This window comes from Phoenix dactylifera, chromosome 4, assembly GCF_009389715.1.
Source record: "Phoenix dactylifera cultivar Barhee BC4 chromosome 4, palm_55x_up_171113_PBpolish2nd_filt_p, whole genome shotgun sequence".
Classification (NCBI taxonomy): Eukaryota; Viridiplantae; Streptophyta; class Magnoliopsida; order Arecales; family Arecaceae; genus Phoenix; species Phoenix dactylifera.
The window spans coordinates 16,178,844-16,197,205 of NC_052395.1; the positions used below are offsets into that span (position 1 = coordinate 16,178,844).

General features: G+C 39.6%; 3 protein-coding genes across 4 annotated transcripts in view; 1 reads left to right on the forward strand and 2 right to left on the reverse strand.

Annotated features, from left to right (window-relative positions):
- LOC103705637 (CDP-diacylglycerol--serine O-phosphatidyltransferase 1-like) overlaps positions 1 to 4,568 on the forward strand; it is a 21,232-nt gene extending 16,664 nt beyond the window's left edge. The window contains exons 10-14 of one of the 2 annotated variants that reach the window (XM_039125668.1): positions 2,554 to 2,645; positions 3,612 to 3,688; positions 3,800 to 3,865; positions 3,975 to 4,063; positions 4,167 to 4,568. In XM_039125668.1, coding sequence (XP_038981596.1) covers positions 2,554 to 2,645; positions 3,612 to 3,688; positions 3,800 to 3,865; positions 3,975 to 4,063; positions 4,167 to 4,294 — 452 coding nt within the window. In that variant the 3' untranslated portion in view covers positions 4,295 to 4,568. Of the gene's footprint in view, positions 1 to 2,553; positions 2,646 to 3,611; positions 3,866 to 3,974; positions 4,064 to 4,166 lie in introns of both variants that reach the window. The other variant, XM_008789439.4, reaches the window with a different exon arrangement.
- On the reverse strand, positions 4,349 to 11,836 carry LOC103705673 (palmitoyl-acyl carrier protein thioesterase, chloroplastic-like). The gene is made up of 6 exons (XM_008789480.4): positions 9,399 to 11,836; positions 8,574 to 8,707; positions 8,352 to 8,465; positions 8,099 to 8,267; positions 7,493 to 7,561; positions 4,349 to 7,336 (listed from the first exon to the last, which is right to left on the reverse strand). Exons 1-6 carry the CDS (start codon positions 9,849 to 9,851, stop codon positions 7,016 to 7,018), a joined length of 1,260 nt encoding a protein of 419 aa, XP_008787702.3. The 5' UTR covers positions 9,852 to 11,836; the 3' UTR covers positions 4,349 to 7,015.
- Positions 11,837 to 11,939: 103 nt separating this feature from the next.
- LOC103705636 (alpha-1,3-arabinosyltransferase XAT3-like) lies at positions 11,940 to 14,458 on the reverse strand. Its single transcript, XM_039125667.1, has 3 exons — positions 14,270 to 14,458; positions 13,399 to 13,518; positions 11,940 to 13,301 (listed from the first exon to the last, which is right to left on the reverse strand). Exons 1-3 carry the CDS (start codon positions 14,412 to 14,414, stop codon positions 12,121 to 12,123), a joined length of 1,446 nt encoding a protein of 481 aa, XP_038981595.1. The 5' UTR covers positions 14,415 to 14,458; the 3' UTR covers positions 11,940 to 12,120.
- Between the last annotated feature and the right edge of the window lie 3,904 nt (positions 14,459 to 18,362).

Consider the following 18,362-nt stretch of genomic DNA (forward strand, 5'->3'; position numbering starts at 1 on the left):
TTTTCATTTTATTTTATTTTATTTTTTTCTTCTTTTCCCTTTTTTTTCTTTTCTTTTTTTTTTCTTTCTTCTTTTCCTTTTTCTTTCTTCTCCCTTCCCGAAGCTTCCTCCCTCTTCTTTCTTTTCTTCTTCTCTTCTCCTTTCTTCTTCCATCCCGATCTCCTCTCTCTTTTCTCCTCATCTCCCATGAAGCCCGGAGGCAAGCTCGGAGGCGCTTGGGAGGCGGCTGGCCCGAAGCCGACGGTGCTGCGACCAACCGGCGGCACCTACGGCGGCCATGGTTCCACCTGCAGCCCTCTCGGCCGACTGGGAGCTCTCCTCCTCCACCTCCGGCGGAGGGGATGGGGCACGACCACCCGTCGAGGAGCGGCAAAACCGGCCAAAGCCGGTGGTGCACATGTAGCGCACGGCCGACACCCGCGGTCGACCCGATGGCCTCCAGGGTGACCCGAGCCGGCGGCGTCCATGGCAAAATAGGGAGATCCCCCTTCGGCTCCTCTTCTACGGTCATCTTCGGCCGAAAATCAAGCCAGTTCCACCCATGGGAACCGGATCTACTCCAGCCGAGAGCTCTTCCGTGCATTAGAGGTAGGTATACATTTAGAGTTTTAGATCTAGGGTTTTCAATGGAAAGGGAAAGCCATAATCGGGTGAAGGAGGAAGATCCTCGGCCAATGTCGGATCACAGCCGATCATTTGTTAGATCTTTCTCCTCCCTCCGCTTCATCTTCTTCCCATCCCTATTCCTCTGTTAATCATCTGTTAGCTAAATTAGGTCTAAGCTAATAGCATGTAATTCATAAATGGAGAGAAGGTTAAGGATTTACCTAGCTCCGATGAGCCGTGAAGTATTCCCGGCGACTACTGTGCCTGCTCCGGTGGCACAAGGTGATGACAGGCTAGAGATCCTCCCTCCTCCGGCGCCACTGCTCTTGGTCCGGCTCCTTGCACAGAAGAAAGAGAGTAAGGGAGGTAAGAAAGTGATCAATGGAGTCCCCTACAGCGGACTCCAGGGCTTTTATAAGCCTCCATCCCGCTTGGAGGGGTGGGAGACCGCGGCTGTTAGGCAGTTTTAACTACCTCAACAGCTGCCGTTCTCCACTGCCTTATTCCCAAAATCACCAGATGGACCGCCGACTTTGGTCCATGCCGGTCCATCTGGTCCGGGGTTTACAGAGAGGATGATGGTGTTGGGCATGGTAAATAAGTTGCGGAAGCGAAGGATGCTGAGGGTGATACTAGGCCTGACAAGTTTGTAGTATCAATGCTAAGGCCGAGGCGATGGACAGCCATGATGGATGAGCTCAATGGGGTAGACATCGAGTGCAGCCAAGGGGATAGGGATCAGATGACGAGGGAACAGAACAGAGGCGAGTGAGAAAGAGAGAGGTGAGGGGTTGGATCACAATTGAGAGAGAGAGAGAGAGGGAGTCGGAACTCATGATAGGGGTGGTTTGGTCTGGGTCAAAACTGCTTGAAACCAGATGGAACCAGTCAGTTCAGCCCGATTTGGTTTGGTTTTGAGTGGTCTGTACTTTGTCCCTTTTTCAGGAGCTTGAACTATCCCAGTTTCTGGCCAGTTTGGTTGCCCCGAATTGCCCGGACAGTTTTGCAAATCCTATTTGCTATATTGTTAAATGATGAGCATGGGCTTTGGCACTGTCTCCTAAAACCTTGGTTATAATATTAAAATGATTTCATGATCAGAATAATGCAAATCTCCAATAGACGTTACCAACATTTTTTGATGGGTCTTGTTGCATTAATTCAAAACTTACCTTTTCTCCATTCATTAATTCAACATTTTCTGTGGTCGCATGAGAGAGAATGTGGTGGGGGCAAGAAAAATCCTATTATTTGCTGCTTTATGACAATAATGAGCATTTTGGGGCACCCAAGGAAAGATCATCCTTTTGGGTTCACATGCAGGCAATGAAATTCTGCAGGGGCTTTTGTGCTGAAATTAATGTCTAGATTTTCATCTAGAGGCTGATCGTGCCTACTGTTTTGATATTTTTAGCACCCTAGTCAATACAAGAATCTTAGGGACATTATTAGAAGAAGTTAATTGGAGGGGACATAATCAGGTGTTAAACAGCCAGCTGTATCTTTCTTCTTTTCCTTTCTTTTTCTCCTTCCTTTTTCTTTGCTTCCTCCCCCACATATTATCCTTGCTTCTCAAACTCATTTTCCATTAGCAGTGAAGACTGAAAATTCTGTCCCAAAATGATGCCTTATTTTGGCACATATTGTTATAGTTGAAATGGTAAAAGATTGAAGAATAATACCCTTAATGACTCCATTTCTTTAAGCAAAGAAAAGACTAGATGCTTGTTGCTGATTCCAATATGCCATTTCCAGATCCAGACATTCCTCAAAAATCTCATTGCTCCTATGCATACCCTAACTCATCAGAGATTGTGTATCATTTTAAATGACATCCAACATGTTACTTATTCATTTCTTACTGCATTCATCATTTTGAAAGATATGCAAGAGTCCAGTAATATCTGTTGGCTTGCGATGATAATATTCGTTTCTCTTGTTATTTAGGTATCTGGGCAGGAATGCATACTGTTAGGTACTTCGATGGTAAAACATATGAATGGGTTGGTCTAAGCCGCCAGCCAAATATCATGGGTAAGGTACGTTGACGACAAGTGCTTCGTTTCTGTCTATAACTTTCACTGTAAGATTCCGAATTCAATTGCTACATGGACCTGGATATGAATTTTGGTTATAAATACATGTCCTAGTGCTGGATTCCTCTCATCTTTTAAAAATTTCTGCTTGCAGACTCTTAACCCAGGTGTCATACCAATACCTATTTCTAAGTGTTGGGTGTGGGTGACAGGGGCATCGATGTATGAAGGGTTCATCAATAAATGTAGGATCTAGCAGCATTGCTTTATAATCAAGCCCATTTGGTATGTAAGATAGTTTGCATATAAGAAAACAAGTCCACATTCTAATGATTAAAAGAAAATAAGAGGTTAAATTATCTTTCTGATGGATTTATATATCCTTGTGTTGATTGTAGGAATATCTGTTGACCATATGGGAAGAAAATCAGATATTATTTATTTGAGGGAAAAATATTACTGAATCTTTGTTTGATAGAAAATATTATTCAATCTTCATCTTATAAAAAAGAAACTTTGAAAATCTCTGATGTCTGGGTTTTGCTGCTGGACTCTTTTGGGGAATCTTTTGCCCTTCTTCGTGATTAACAATCATATGTTTTTGGTTAGAATCATCTAATCATCCTACTGACCTTCGATATATTTTTGTTTAGAATCATCTGATCATCCTATTAACCTTTGATTCTATTTTCCTGTGTTAAAACCTCTGCTTGACAAGATGTGATAGGTCAAAAAGCATGCCTTTGTGCAGCAGATCATGTGGTGATTTCAATCCATGCAATTGAATCAATCACTTTGCACTTTAGTCATGTTCTTTTAAATGTTATCTGATGTCACAGAGTGTGTTTGGCATCTTTTCTGCCTATTGGTTGGTTTGCTTAAGTCATAAACTAGGCTATAATATCCTGTATAGGTTTGTTGAGTTACATTATCATACATTTCTCTGACTCTTACCTTTTTCCTTTGAAGGTGAAAAGAACATTGGGCCAGTTCACACCTGCACGGTGGGACAAAGATGAGTGGCACCCGATGCTTGGGCCATGGAGGTTCATCCAAGTGCTCAGTCTTTGCATTGCTTTTATGACGGTGGAGCTTAACACCTTTTTTCTCAAGTTCTGTCTTTGGATTCCTCCTCGAAATCCCGTGGTTGTGTATAGGTTGATCCTATGGTGGCTAGTAGCAATACCAACCATCCGTGAGTACAATTCCTATTTGCAAGACAGGTCTCTCTCTCTCTCTCATCCGTGCGCGCATTTAGTCCTATTTTAGCATGCATTTCAGGTATGTGCTTTCAATGCTCATGTGATGATTATATGTCATTAATGATATTAGAAAACCTGTGAAAAAGGTTGGAGTATTCTGTTGGCTTTCTCTAGCCATATGCATAGTGGAGCTCCTTATCTGTATAAAGTTTGGGCATGGTAAGTGCTAGCTCTCTGTCATGGAGGACTCTATCTTCAGATTGTTGTGATTGTTATATGGTTTGCAAATCACAGACAGTGACTGACAGCATTTTTTAATCAGGTCTGTTTCCCAATCCGATGCCTCCATGGTTGATAATTTTCTGGGGATCAATTGGAATGGCATTTGTGATTTTCCTGCTAGTTTGGTCTTGGAGAATTCATCAAACTAGACTGAAAAAGAGGCAATGATTTCCATCGCTTTAATTTTCTATTTATTCTTTTCTCCCTTTTTTGTTTCCTGGATGCATACCTTGTATGTATGCATCATCAAGTTCTGTAAATGCTTAGGCTCTGCTTAGACTGGAAATTAATCCGGCATGTATAGTATCTTTAGATTTACATATTTTACCCTGCTAGAAATATCATTCAAGCCAGAGGTTCGTTTGCTTTTTCACTTATATACAAAAGTTGAATACAGGGCTGGATACTGATCATCTAATAAAACTATGAGCTTTTGTCAAGTTATTATTTTTCTTAGTCTAAATTGCTCTTTTCACAATAGAAGGTTTAGCACAGAATGTAACTTGCTTTGTTAATATTGCATCGCAGAGAGCTTTCATTAATACTGTTTGTCTTAATTGTTATTCTTTTCAAAACATAATAAATTTACAAATAATGATTGCTGTTGTTTCTTGGCTTAAATTCATTCTGAAGATGCTTGTGTTTGCATTCAATGCCACAGGTGAATAAGAGTATGATTTTTTTCGATAAATACCACAACTAACAGTCAATTATCCACATAATTTTTTTCATAAATATACAATTACATGTTTTCTGCTATATACTTTTTTTTTCCAAGAACACATTTACTGCTATATGCATAGCTTGTTTCAAGCAATATATGACAATTTCCAGCATCAGTTTAATTACAGTAAATAAATAATAAATCCTTTGTGAAGATAATTAGAAGATTGTTGTGGAGGAGATCATTCATCTGTCAGGGGGCCAGTTAAAAATATGTTCGATAAGAAGGATAAAGATGTCTAAATCACTTGTCAAAGAATGCAATTTGTTGATAAATAATGTGGCCTATTCTGCATAAAGATTGCTGGATGAACTGCATTAATTATATAATCCTACAGATGATGATTAGAAGATTCAAGTGGCGATCTTTCAGCTGTTAGTGAGCCGGTTTACAATATTTTTGATGAAAAGGACAAAGTTTCCCATGTCACTTGGCAAAGAATACATTGAGGTTACAAATTTTCTGGCCTACTCCGCAGAGAGATTGCATCTTGCCTATAAGAGCCTATACCATGTAGCTTCATCTCGCTTCCATCCATCAATGTAGGCGAGGGATGTGGGCATTTGGATGGTTGTGGAATTAGGAATCACGTAGCTAAAATTTCTAAGCTTCTACATCACAGATGCATCAGGTTGGAGCAACCAGGATGAGCATTATTGAGAATTTTGGATCTTTTGTGAACTAGAGGCTGGGATATGGTTGTCATGGATCGAGTCAGCCATATGTAAGTATCAACGTAGAGTCACTTTAAGGTGCTGGAGATGTACTATCAAAGTTATAAGATACTTCTAGGATTTTGTTCTATAGATTTAGCCAATATCGATCATGACCTCTGTAGAAGAAACAAGTAGCTTATTTTATTTCTGGGATGAAATATGGCATTCTAGAGGTGTGCAATTAAAAAACTCCTGATTTTGATGATTATACAAACAGACTTTATTGATAATATTTATTTTGCTGAACCTTTTAGTTAATGTTCTTGTATTTGAAAAAAAGTGTTCTTTTTTTCAGCGAAAGAATTAATATTTTCATAGTGAAAGAGTTATCTATTGGTGTTTACTTTCAATTGGAAAGTAAGAAATATAGGCATCTGAATGCACCTCAATAAGAATGTAGATCTTCGAAAAAAGTTCAATTTCAAACGTCTAGGAATGTTACAATACCATAAACAAGCGTAGTTCTTTTTCTTTCTCTGATTTTTGCAGTAAAGACAGCTCAATATTAAAAGTATAAAAGATAAGCAAGCTTTGGACATGATAGGAATTATTGATTTAGACCTAGGGACATCATGGAGAGTGTTTAGTTGTTCGGCCTATTTAAATTATGGGGGGCAATTAGGATTTGTATCGGTGTCAGGTTGAGTTTTGCTGTATCCACGATAAAAAAATTGTTTCAATTCTTAGATGTAAATAAGATAAATAAGGATTCTTGCTCAGCTACTCATTTTGAAGAAGATATTCCGTAGTTCTTTATTGTAGAAAATGAGTTTGGGCAGCCATTTGTGAAATGGGATTACAAGAATGAAGGTTCTCTCCTGTGTAATGGCTAAAGAAACTTCTTCCTAGGTGTTGACATAAGATTATCTGATATGTTGTCTTAAAATTTGCATAGATAATGCAGATAGAGGTTGAATTTGCTTCTCAAAAGTAGCCTACTCATGAATTATAGGTTGAAAACCTCAATGCCATAGGTACTAAATAAGATGTACTTATGCAAAAATTAAAAAAAAAAGGAATGAAGTCGTGTATGCCATAGATTAGTATAAAGGAACATGAAAGAATTCTTGCATGGATATAAAGGATAAAAGAGGAAAAAGTATTCAAATTGCCTGCATTATGCCATGGACACTACTTCAAGTTTTGGATCATCTCAACTTGGAACACTTATTCAATTTTACACATCTTTCGATAAAATATTTCATCCAATCGAATCATCTGAACATAGTAGAATGAGAAGAAAAAAAGCAAAGAAGAAGAAGATACATTACCGACTACACATGAGCTAATGGTTTATTATTAGGATCAAAGTTGTGAAGGCATTTTCGCTTCACAAACTTCTTCAGGATCACACCACATGAGCTCTTGTGCCATGAAATAATGGTATGAAGTGACAGAACATCAAGAATCATGACCTTTTATTTATGATATAGCAATGCCCAACTAAGCCTAAGTTAAAGTATTTGATAGCTTTTTCCTCCATGTAGTCCTGCCCCTGACAATCTCTTCATTTCTCTGCTTCCCTTCGATTTGGAGGAGATGGGTATATCTTGTTGGCCATTTGTCGAAGGTGCCAGCTAATCCGCAATCATCAAGAATCTCAGATGCCAATGAATATCCCGTCAATATGTTGATATTATCATCCCTTGGAATTGAATCTTCATCAGGTTCGCAAACCGACTGCACCACGTCAGAACTACCACATTCCCTTCTATATTCTAGTATGATACTCGACAATTCGTGATTCTCCAAGAATATGTCAGGAATAGTCTGTAGAACACAACCACTGAGATTAGTTTCGATTCATCTCAATCACAAGAAAATTAGATAAGCAATCGGTATAAGGAAAATAAGTAATCAGTATATGTGCTTTTGTTAGGTATTTCACTATGGAGGAAAATCAGGTATGAAGCTGATAACCCTTACCTCAAGCATCCATCTTACATACTTAACATTATTCACATGGTGGTTCATGTCCAAATCACTCCGCTTCGGCTACAAAATCCATAAGTACAGTCTATGAGATCGGATCGGAAACATATTGTCTAGACAAGAAAATGATATTTTGGACATAAAAACATAGGATGCTTGAGGATACTGAGAAAATCCATAATGAAAGCCTTGATCTGAATTTCTTCGAAATCCTGCTCTTACCTCAGAAAGCTGTGAACAGGTTTAAGTTTCTAATTTTATTTGCTGCCCCTTGAACAAACTCTCGCAACTATGTTAAACTAAATCTGAAGGATAAAACCAGAACTTAAAAACTGAAGCTGGGGTGTCATAGTTACCGTTAATTAGTTACCATTAATTTCTTTGCAGCTGAACTACCTATTTAAATAAGTTATCAAGTAATGTTTAGATTACATTTAGTATCAAATCTTGCATCTTCTTGCTTTTATGATCTAACTTCGAGCGACCTCTGAGAAAAGGGATAGAGAACAATCACTTCTTTATAATTAGAGCTACACAGTTGGAGCTCTAGGTGCTGAAGTAAGTATAACCAAGGTTTCACCAAAAACAAAGATAGCGTACCTTCAAGTTGGAGTCCACATACTTTGCACTATCATCTAGCTTGATGATCTTTTCAGGAACTTCCTCTTTAATGGCACACCTTTCAATAAACCATGGTGAGATCTCATCTCTCACCTCTTCTGGCATCTTAGAGAGGCGCCTTGTCTGTTGGTTCATCATGACCCAAGTGCTGCTCATCCACAATATATAAGATTAACGCATCCAATAGCAACATGTGAGCTAGGTCACAGGAGAAGAGGAAAAAAGATCATGCCTTGTTGCTCGAGCAAATGTTTGTCCCGTTAGGCGGTTCTGAATTAGCCAGTCTCTTCGCATTCCATTTTTTCCTGATCGCCCGACCCATGTGTCAATCTCCACCACCTCCCCCCTGTCCACAGTTGAACAGTATCCAGAAGTTACTCTATTGGATACTTGGTCAGTTATCATCTAGAGGAAGGAAGAAAAAGATGGGAGGATGGACAATAATAGAGATTACCAGATGGGATACTCATCGACTTGGACATGCATCCTGGTGACAACCCATATGAGATTGTTTCTAATCATACCATGGGTGGCTCCAAATCCATCACCAAGTAGACCCGACATCCAGACATGATTCAGAGCAGTTTCCTTCATTATGGAAAGCAATGAAGGCAAAAAACTGATCATGAACTATGAGATTTATTCATATGTACAGATTGGTGGGAGTTAAGATCATGGAGAAGATTAAAGCTTATCATGGGGTTACTATGTTTATTTGGTTTGATATATAGCTTTGCTTCTTGCTCACGCTCGAAGGACTCGTTTGATTTGCAAGAAGAGGAAGAGTGAAACTGTGGTCAATGAAAAATTTGAGAAATGGTTTGACGCATAGCTCTGCTCTTACTCATGCTCGAAGGACTTGTTTAATTTGCAGAAAGAGGAGGAGGGAAACTGTGATCAATTGGAGAAATAACTTATGTTTGGTTGGAATTTTTTTAAAAAAGAGATGAAAAAGTAACTTTCTCATGAAAATAAGATTTTTCAAAAGCTAGAAATTGAGATAATTTTTTTTCAAAAATATTTTTCAGCTTTTAAATAGAATGAGATAAGATTTTTTTTTTTGGTTAAGAACATAACATATATTTTGTACATTTTTTTTTCTTCAAAAAAACAGATTCTCAAGTTATTATGTAAAAGCTACTTTTTTAAACATTATATATCAAGAAATCAACTTTTAGAAGAAAAAAAATTCTATGAACCGAAGGAGCCCGAAAGAGTTTGAAGTGCTCTTCCATGTGTTACTAACAAAATGGTACTACGGTCACATCGTGGTATTTACCTGAAGAAGATTGAGTATGGCCTCCAACGTGGCCGTCTTATCAGGGCCAACCTCATACGATCGGATGACTAGGGTCTGCCTGTACCTGACGCCGCCTTCGATGATGAGGCCCTGTCTAAAAGCATCCACTGTCTGCTTCTCCGTCGGTATATTCTGCCGATTCTCTTTTATAGGGATGCTCTTGGTCACAGAGGCAGGAGAGGGGAAGGCTGGGCAGGCGATATTGGCTGCAATGGCAGCGGACGTGCCATTTATTTTGATGGAGCTGCCTTTGTTTGGATTATTGTTTCTAGGGCCATCCTCTCTTGCGGCGGAACACTTGGGTGGGTGGAAGAAGGCATAGGACTGGGACGCCATGGTGTTTAGGATTGTTGCTGTCGTTGCATGAAGGTATTGAGAGGAGGGAAGTGGAAACAAAGAGTGCTTTTTTCTAAGAAGGAAACGAGAATTCATGGCATTGCATTGCTTATATAGTCGTCTGCCAAGAATCTTAAGTCGGCGGACCGCTCCATAGATCGATCCTTGAGTTGTTACGCCAGGAGACAAGCAGTTCTTTTTTTTTCTGGATTTTCCAAGGCCGGAGGAGGAAAAGAAAGGCTTTTCTTTGTTGGGACTGGAGCTGAAGACGAAAAAGGGCCTAAGGATAATCACCTTTAAGGGTCGTATTAGGAGGAAAGACAAAGAAGGTCATGGCTTTGCCTTTGTTGGCTTTGTCTTTGTTCGGGGGGGAACCAGGAAGTACAAATTAGGTTGGGGACCTCAAGTTTCTTGCTCTGTGTCTCTCTTTTTATGCTTGGAAACTCTCGGATGTTTTACAACGACAGCCCAAAACCTTCGCACGATTCTTGGAACCACCTCTCAATTTCTACTTGAATATTGATAAGCTGGTGATCGAGGAGTATATTTTCTGGTGGGTTCGGATAGGTTATACTTGGCCCATGTTGATGTTGGCTCGGTATTTTCGAGTTCTGACTATGTATCGAACCCACATGCAATGCAGGCCAGGCTGCGTGGCGTCATGGATTTGTAGGCGGATAGGGGCCCAGGCCCGAGGCCTGTTGAGCCAGGCTGGCTTCGGGCCGGGCTCGGTCAGGTTGTTTGGGTTGGGCTCCGGGCTAGGCATGGTCCCAAGAATATTTCATGATGGGCCTGAAGCCTCCGTTCTCTCTCCCCTCTCCGGTCTCTCCTCTCTCTTTATCAAAGTGTGATGCGTATGACGTGGCTGTTATCCGTGCATAAAATTCTTATGCGGCAGCGAAACCCCATGGAGAAAGATATGCGGATAACGTATTCCAAAAATCGATCTTGCACATAAACTTTTATGTGGATATCCTTCGGCATAGAAATGTATGTGGAATACCAAGCGTATGGGTTCTATACCCACATAAAATTTTTCTATGGAATTAAATATTGATAGATAATAAATATACGGACATAAAATTTGTATATAGGGAGCATATCCGTACAGTAGGTAGGAATGTGGAGATGTCCACAGCTTATGAGAAGTGCTTCCCCAGTCCTGATGCTGGTGGCGCCTCCGCCCCTTTGTCTGTAAACCCTAGACCATCCTAAACTCTATCGGCCACTGCCGATGATCTCAATGCCTAGAGTTTCTTGTGCGATGCGAATGACCAACGTCAGCTTTGGTGGCGGGAGGTGAAAGGGAAGATGAAGGCGGTGGGGAACATTTTCCCTCTATTTGCTCAACTATGCAAAAACCCCTCCCTCCCCCTTTTCTCTTCTCACCCTTCTCTCTCTCTCTCTCACCCCTCTCTCCTCAAACTATGCCCTATCTTTCCTCCCCCACCCCTCTTTCTCTTGAATGATATTTTGGAGTTCAATTGGGGCTCGAAGCTCGAATTTTTTTCTGGTCGGACCTGGGCTGCATAGAAACCTAAACCTACTTGTCTTTGTTCCACTTCTATGGGTTAGCCTGGTTCGATGAAACCCTTATTCAAAAGGTCATCGAAAGGACCGAGCAGTGCTTGAACTTCTTTCATCTATCATCCCCTGTTTGCATCAGGGCTAACTCGATTTGCCTTTCCTTGCCTTTATGAAGAGGCAGATGGGACAGCTAACGAGTAGATTAGTCGTGCTACATAAAATAAATAGTCAGTTCAAAGTGACAAAGTTCTGTATATTTGGACAAAATGTGCCTAATATCATCTTAACGAAACAACATTAGAAATGAACATCTTCATCTTTACCTTTTCCAACTTGAGAGGACTCTGCATGCTCTTGGAAGCATACCCTGTGGTTGCATAAGTAGTCGTTCATTAGGATGTATGGCAGGTCTTTTTCTTGCTTGATTCGACAATACTTATTTAGAAAGCGTTGACGTAGTGGGCTAAGAGCTAATCAAAAAATGTTCCTCCTCTGTTTTGTCTTCCTTCCTTTGTATAAGAACAAGGTTTCTGACCTTCCATTAATGATGTTTGATGCGCAAAACCAACGACTAATCCTTTCTCGCAAGTCAGGATTCCCTTGTATTCTTAGAGTTTTAGATGCCTGATGCATAAGCTCTGCTCATAGAATACACCATTCTGTACATTACATTGCATTATATTAGCCTCATATTACACTCATGAACTAGGTTTCTGAAAACCATATGGTGAAAGAATAGACTTAAAGATTCATAATTGTCTCTTTCTTAAAAAAAAAAGAAAAGAAAAAAAGAAAGAAAAGATTTGAAATTGTCAACCTTTAAAAAGCTTCCATAATCTTATCGATGGAGATGCCCAAGAGCTTCTGATAGAACAGTCCTAAACCTCCTTACATCAAGTCTTATATTCTGCTTGTACAAGAACGTATCCCTCACAGCACCCCATCCCTGTTTGTGGACCGAGAGGGGGTCCTTAATGATGGGGTGGTCGCGAGGATACTGCTCCATTAGCGAGCTCTCCTCCAGACTAATCTCGTACTGCAAATACTTGAGTCTAGCATTAGATGCAGACCATCCAAAGTCATATCTAGCTATTCCTCCCAGCTGCCCCCATGGAACGATTTGTATCAGGACGGCATTCCTTGGAAGGAATACCATATTCGCAAGCCCAGCCCCGTGAACACCCACCATCACGTCGCAGGAGTTCACTATCCGAGCAAATTCAGCCATGTCCGTCCTTAAACTTGGCTCCACGACAACAACTTCATATCCCACTTCTTCAGCCATCTCAACTATCTGATTGGTGTTCGTCAATGATCGTGTCCGCTTCCTCGATATTATCAGCAGCCTCGGTTTCCTTCCGGTGTGCTCTCCGGCCTTGGTTATCATCTCCCTCTCCAAAGAGTATGAGCTCCTCATGAACTGCGTCAAGTTGGCCATGGAGTACCCGGCCGGAGGCCTCGAGGGGTCGATGTTGAACTCCTTGTGACATTGAAGACCGACGATCACATGCGGGAAGCAATGGATTTCATCACCATCATCAAAATTGATGATTTCGTAGTATGAGAGATGCCTCAGCATTTCCCCATACTTCCTTATCCACCATGGCTTCATGTTTGTTATAAGAAATCGAACCTCCCCATGGTATCTGTGAGAAGTCAGGAAGAGAGGGATCAGCATGTCGGAGAAGTCATGGAACATGTTCCCGGCGTACCCTGCGGTTGAGAAGACGATAGCAGGAACACTGTGGTTGACGGTGCAAGCAGGGGCTTCATCATGCCTGCTCATCGATCTTAAAGACAATTCCCGCACGCTGTGCAATGCTGTGATGTCCCCTTTCCGAGCATAAGGTTTAATCTTTTGCCATGCTTCATTTCTTCGAGAAGTATTAGAGGAAGCAATCCATATAACTGAGGAAGAATTCCCATGAATCCTTACATCACCATCCATTTCACAGACAATCGACCTCGGACCCGAGACATCACATGTAGGCCTGCTCTCCAGCTTGGAATCATTCCTCCCTGCATTTTAACAGGTGAGGTGCATTAGATTACACCAAACATTGTCGTCGAAATGTAATTCACTGAGTAGAGTTGCAAGAGCTGATCATGGACTTACCATCTTGCTTTGTGCCGGCGAGATTATCTTCCTGAGATGCATTATTAGTACCCTTTCGACATGAACTCATTTCTTGTTCATGGCATGCAGGGTCATCCTCCAGTGTCTTGCTCTTGATCCCTGTGATACGGATAGAGGGGGTTAAAAACTGAAGCATTCTGTGAGAATTAGACGGCAGGTTTTCCAAACTATAGGTCTCCACAAATAGGATGACCCACCAACAAATTACACTGTGGCTGGATTAGTTCTCAATCTAGACACCACTGTCAGAATTAATCGTTGTGCCTACAAAGTCCTTATACAGTTATACCTGAGTGTTCGGAGTCGAATTGTTCCTCACTTAGGCCTAATTTCGACTTGATCCTCCTGAAGTAATGGGACTGTTTTCTGATCCGAAAACTAAGACCATTGAACCTGCTCAACCAACATAATTTGTGCTGAATTGAGTCGTCAAGAGTTTTTACCCAGATTTAGATGGAACTGGATCAAGATCGAGTAAATCATCAACCAAACCAAACTGGTTCTGCAGCGCCATGCAAAACTGATATTGCTCGTTTGAATTGAACTCGCCGACCTACCCGCTAGCATTGTTTTCAGTCACAAATGTTCAGTTTTCATAAAAATCTGACCATCGATTGCTTTAAGAAACAAGAAAATAGGTTCATCTCCTATCTCAGCTAGCCATTGAGTACCTTCACTCAATGACTAACGTTATATTTACTGACAAACTGATTGAAGTTATAGGAGTCTAGACTTACTAATTAAGCATTTAATATGGATAGAACCTGTGGTGAACAATTATCAAGGGAAAGCAGGCTTTACTGAACAGGACAATAGTCAAGGATTAGGTGTCTGAGATTAAGGAACTTACAGTTGGAGAAAGAATCCATGCAGGGTTTAGTCATTGTGAGAATGGTCGGCGAGAGGAGGAGAAAGCATCCGACGACTGCCATCAGGCCAAGCTTCTGCAGCTCGAAGCGGCTGAGGTTTCTAGCCAACTTGAACTTGTACTCCATGTCTTGGTTCTGCCTTCCTCTATAGTCTTCTACTTCCTGCAGGGAATTGCTACCAAAGGCACACCAGAGGACCCTAAACAGCTTGTGGTGGAGCTTGGAGAGCTATGTTTTTTTTATCTTTCCACAAGGATGCTTGGTGCTCCTCATGATCAGTTTAGGCCTTTATATATAATACATATATATGAAATGAGTGATGGGGGGCTGTATGGTCGACCCATGCAACTACCCACAACCTAATTTTTAACTCACCTCTCAGACTTCGTGTTCAGAGTGATGGACTGAGTCCATGGACTCCTGCTCAGAAGGTCATTGGTGGAAGAAGCAGTGATGCTGATTGCCAACAGCAAGATCTGACTGATTTGTTAAGAGGGCAAGCTTGTTCTGAATTCAAGAGGGGGGAAAGATTATTTTGAATGTAATCGTTTTTTTAATGAAAGAAATGATGATGATAGTTGAATTATTAGTTTGTGTTCCCCTTTTAAGAAGTATGATCGAGATTATTAGTTACAAAAAAAATAAATTTGCTTGAAAAAACGAACTGATGCCATGCCAACAACTCTGTAGAGTAAATAAATAGTTTTAAGAAAACAGCTTGTTACATAAATAAATCTTCTTAAATCATTACGAGATACATGACTTCTTTGATGCCGTGACACCCAATGCTCAGAAATGAACATCGTCTTTTTACTGGTAGAATACGCCTGGATTTTTCAATTTAAGAAAAAAACCATATACCAAATGACAAGATAATGATAGCAGAAATCTCATGCAATATTTGCTCACAAAAACAATGGAACTCTTCTATATTTTTATGTTCAAAATACAAATGACAAAAAATTTCTTAAGTAGTGATGGACTTGGAATATTTACTTCTATGATTATGATTATGTATTCTAATGAAGTAAGTACTCTTAAAATGTACAATATCTATAGCTATAACTAGCATCTAATATAGCATATTGCTTCTTTTTTAAATCATAAAAGAAAGTTAATACATTTCTTGTGTATTAAAGAATGAAAAATAGGATATTATACACATAAAGCAAATTATATAATGCATAAGTCCATCATTTTCTTCACTGATGACTAAAATTTAGTGTCTTTCTTGAAATATTATGTACTGAAGAATAACTAGATCTTTGAACTAGTGTATTCTATTAACTGCGAGATTTACCTTTGGGGATTTATAACCCAATTCACCTGCTTCTAAAGTTTTTATCATAGCCAAAGACATAAGATTAATAATAAAATTCGAGTTTTGCCACTTATGTATTGTTGAATATGTCTTAAGTTTACAAGTTCTAGAACACAAAGCTTATAAAAAACAATTCTAGAAAGTTGAATTAGGATACCAGTTCAAATCCACATCGATTCACAACACCAGTTTATATTGGCCTAACTCGATTATTGTATAAATACTGGTTCTAGTTTAAATCGATTTACTTTATATATATATATATATATATCTTGTAATCCTAAGGAAAGAGTACGATCGAGTGTTCTGGAGATCAGGTATACTGGAGGGCTAGATTTTATAAGGTAATTTTGTGCCCTGTAATATCTTTTTTTTATAGTAAAACTTTTGCATTGTCTCTGCCTTTGAACGTAGGTTGCTAGGCCGAACCACATAAATATTGTATAATTTTGTTCTCTTTTTTTTTTCTTGCTTCATTATTTTCCCTGCGTGTCGCAACATATATGGTGTATATATAATATGTTATATTTTAATTTTGTTTATCTAACATCACTAGCAACCTAGCATAATTACAGTTAACTTAAGAGAGCATTGGGTACATGAAACATAGATTTTTCTTTAATGTTATAATATCAACGATCAGGATTAAGTAACCATTTGACTTCTTTTTCTAAAAGCAGTATAATTAGTGGAACTATAAAGACACTTTCGTATGATAAAAAGATTGACGCTTTCTAAATAGATAAGATTCTCCATCTCTCACCAACCGCTCTCCCCCCGCCCCCCACAATGGTTGTACTGAAAGGGCCTCTTCCTATGATGTTTAAAATACTGATGATTCACTTGGGGTATAGCTTGCTTAGTGTAGGTGGTATCGTAACTCTTTGAAAGAGGACTAGGCTTTGGATCTTAACATGGAAATGGGTAACCCTTTCCATGGAAACAAGCATGCAAGGTATGTGAGTGTGCTGAAGGATCACAAAATCGAGAAAACATAGCATAATTTGGGTCAAGAGCTAGAAAGATATCCTGAATATATTGCTCTAGTATGATATACTCAAATTCAATAGAATTTAAGCATGGATATAGCAATCATCATCATTTCTCTCCTGCTCATGCAAATTTAAGCATGGATTATGTTGAGAAAAGAAATATCTTCGATCATTTGAAGCAGTTTAGAATTCGGATCATATGCAATGCGCCATGGATCAATTCAGGAGAAAGAAATATTCGATAATAAAAGAAAAAGTTATAGCTTTTTCTGATCAGACAAAACCCCCATGTTTCCTTCTCCAAACTGGGTCTTAGCGTATACCAAGTCTCAGCGAGACACACCTCCCCTTTCTACGTTACACCGACACCCCGGTTCTAAAACTCTTCCCATTTTTTAATGTCATAGTCACAAAGGCATCTTTTCTCTCAAATTGTCGGTGACTTTCTACCAAAAGTCAAAAGCAATGAAACTTTCGTTTGATGATACATGATTTTGATTCAAATAATATGCGGTTCACATGTTGGTATCCGCTACTGGTACAATCACCTTTAGCAACCTACATAGACATTGGCTGTTTGGATTAGAGATCAAAAGAACACTGTTTATAAGATAAAAATAAATAAATTAAATAGAATTAATGTCATATCAAGTTGAGATTATTGGCATAAAAAAATAGTAAATTCATGCTATGAAGAAATAGTCTGCACCCAGCTTCAGCAAAAGAAAAATCTTCGGCGAGAGAAGGTTCCTGAATGGACAATTTACTAATTCTTTTGAGTATGAAAGACAGAGACCGGTCTTTCCAAATAGTTATGATAATTTACTTTTCTAAGGCCCGTGGAAGAACCAATCAAGGTAGGTAGGAACCTTTTCCACCATTTTTATTAGTTTATTTCCTCCTTTGGTATAATTATGTCACTCTTAGTTGATGTAATGATCTTTTTTCTTTTATTAAAGTTCTACTACTTTTTCTCTTTGCCACGATAGGGGTGTAATGCGATCAATAGTTTGTCCCCATAAAAGAGATTCCCAGGCAACGAGAAGTAATCGAGTCAGGCTCGAAAAAGACGTATCATATGACACTGGGCCAACGTAGAGCAAGTAGACCCAACTTGGCCAACTTAACCGGACCTGATTCATCCCAACTTGACCAGAAGCACATTTGTTGACGAGACCCTGTGCAAACAAACCCAACCAAATCATACCAAACCAAATCCGTGGAATAATACTAGCTGCAACTAGACCGAAACTTCCGCTACCTTGACACGTATTCTTTGGGTTAAAAAAAAAAAGAGGCAGGGCCCAATGTACTCCATTACGATAATGAATAGAGTACAGAGAAGGAGAAGAAGAGAAGTGAGCAATAACTTAACAAAAATTAGAGCTCATTAATATCCTGCCTGAACTTTAAGACTTTGAAGGTAAGCAAGATCTTATGTTGGTGCTCAGAAGCCTCTTTTAGCCAATCATACGAGAGAAGATCTTTGTAAAGTCCTCTCCAGCTATTAACCCTAGCAAATGATCACCACCTCGTTTCTCCATATGGCTTGGATATTAACATGTCTCCAAAAAGTCCACAGGGCTTTCAGATTAATTGAAGAAAACAAAAATCTCTCAGCTGCAGGCAGTGAACGATGAGTATTCTTGCCAACTTGAGGAACCATTCATCGAGCTGAATAGACAGTGTTTCTGGTTTATAGTGTTGAAGTTTAATCAACAACGAATAATTACTGTCCATGCCACTCTCCTTGAGAAACCC

What these genes read in the sequence shown, in the direction of transcription:
- LOC103705673 (XM_008789480.4), bottom strand. Translation starts at nt 9,851, where the DNA reads ATGAATTCTCGTTTCCTTCTTAGAAAAAAGCACTCTTTGTTTCCACTT. An exon ending in ACATTTGCTCGAGCAACAAG is followed by an intron (nt 8,268 to 8,351) that starts GCATGATCTTTT and finishes GTGGATGAGCAG; the next exon opens with CACTTGGGTCATGATGAACC. An exon ending in ATGTAAGATGGATGCTTGAG is followed by an intron (nt 7,337 to 7,492) that starts GTAAGGGTTATC and finishes TGTGTTCTACAG; the next exon opens with ACTATTCCTGACATATTCTT.
- LOC103705636 (XM_039125667.1), bottom strand. Translation starts at nt 14,414, where the DNA reads ATGGAGTACAAGTTCAAGTTGGCTAGAAACCTCAGCCGCTTCGAGCTG. An exon ending in CATGGATTCTTTCTCCAACT is followed by an intron (nt 13,519 to 14,269) that starts GTAAGTTCCTTA and finishes TCCGTATCACAG; the next exon opens with GGATCAAGAGCAAGACACTG. An exon ending in CGCCGGCACAAAGCAAGATG is followed by an intron (nt 13,302 to 13,398) that starts GTAAGTCCATGA and finishes GTTAAAATGCAG; the next exon opens with GGAGGAATGATTCCAAGCTG.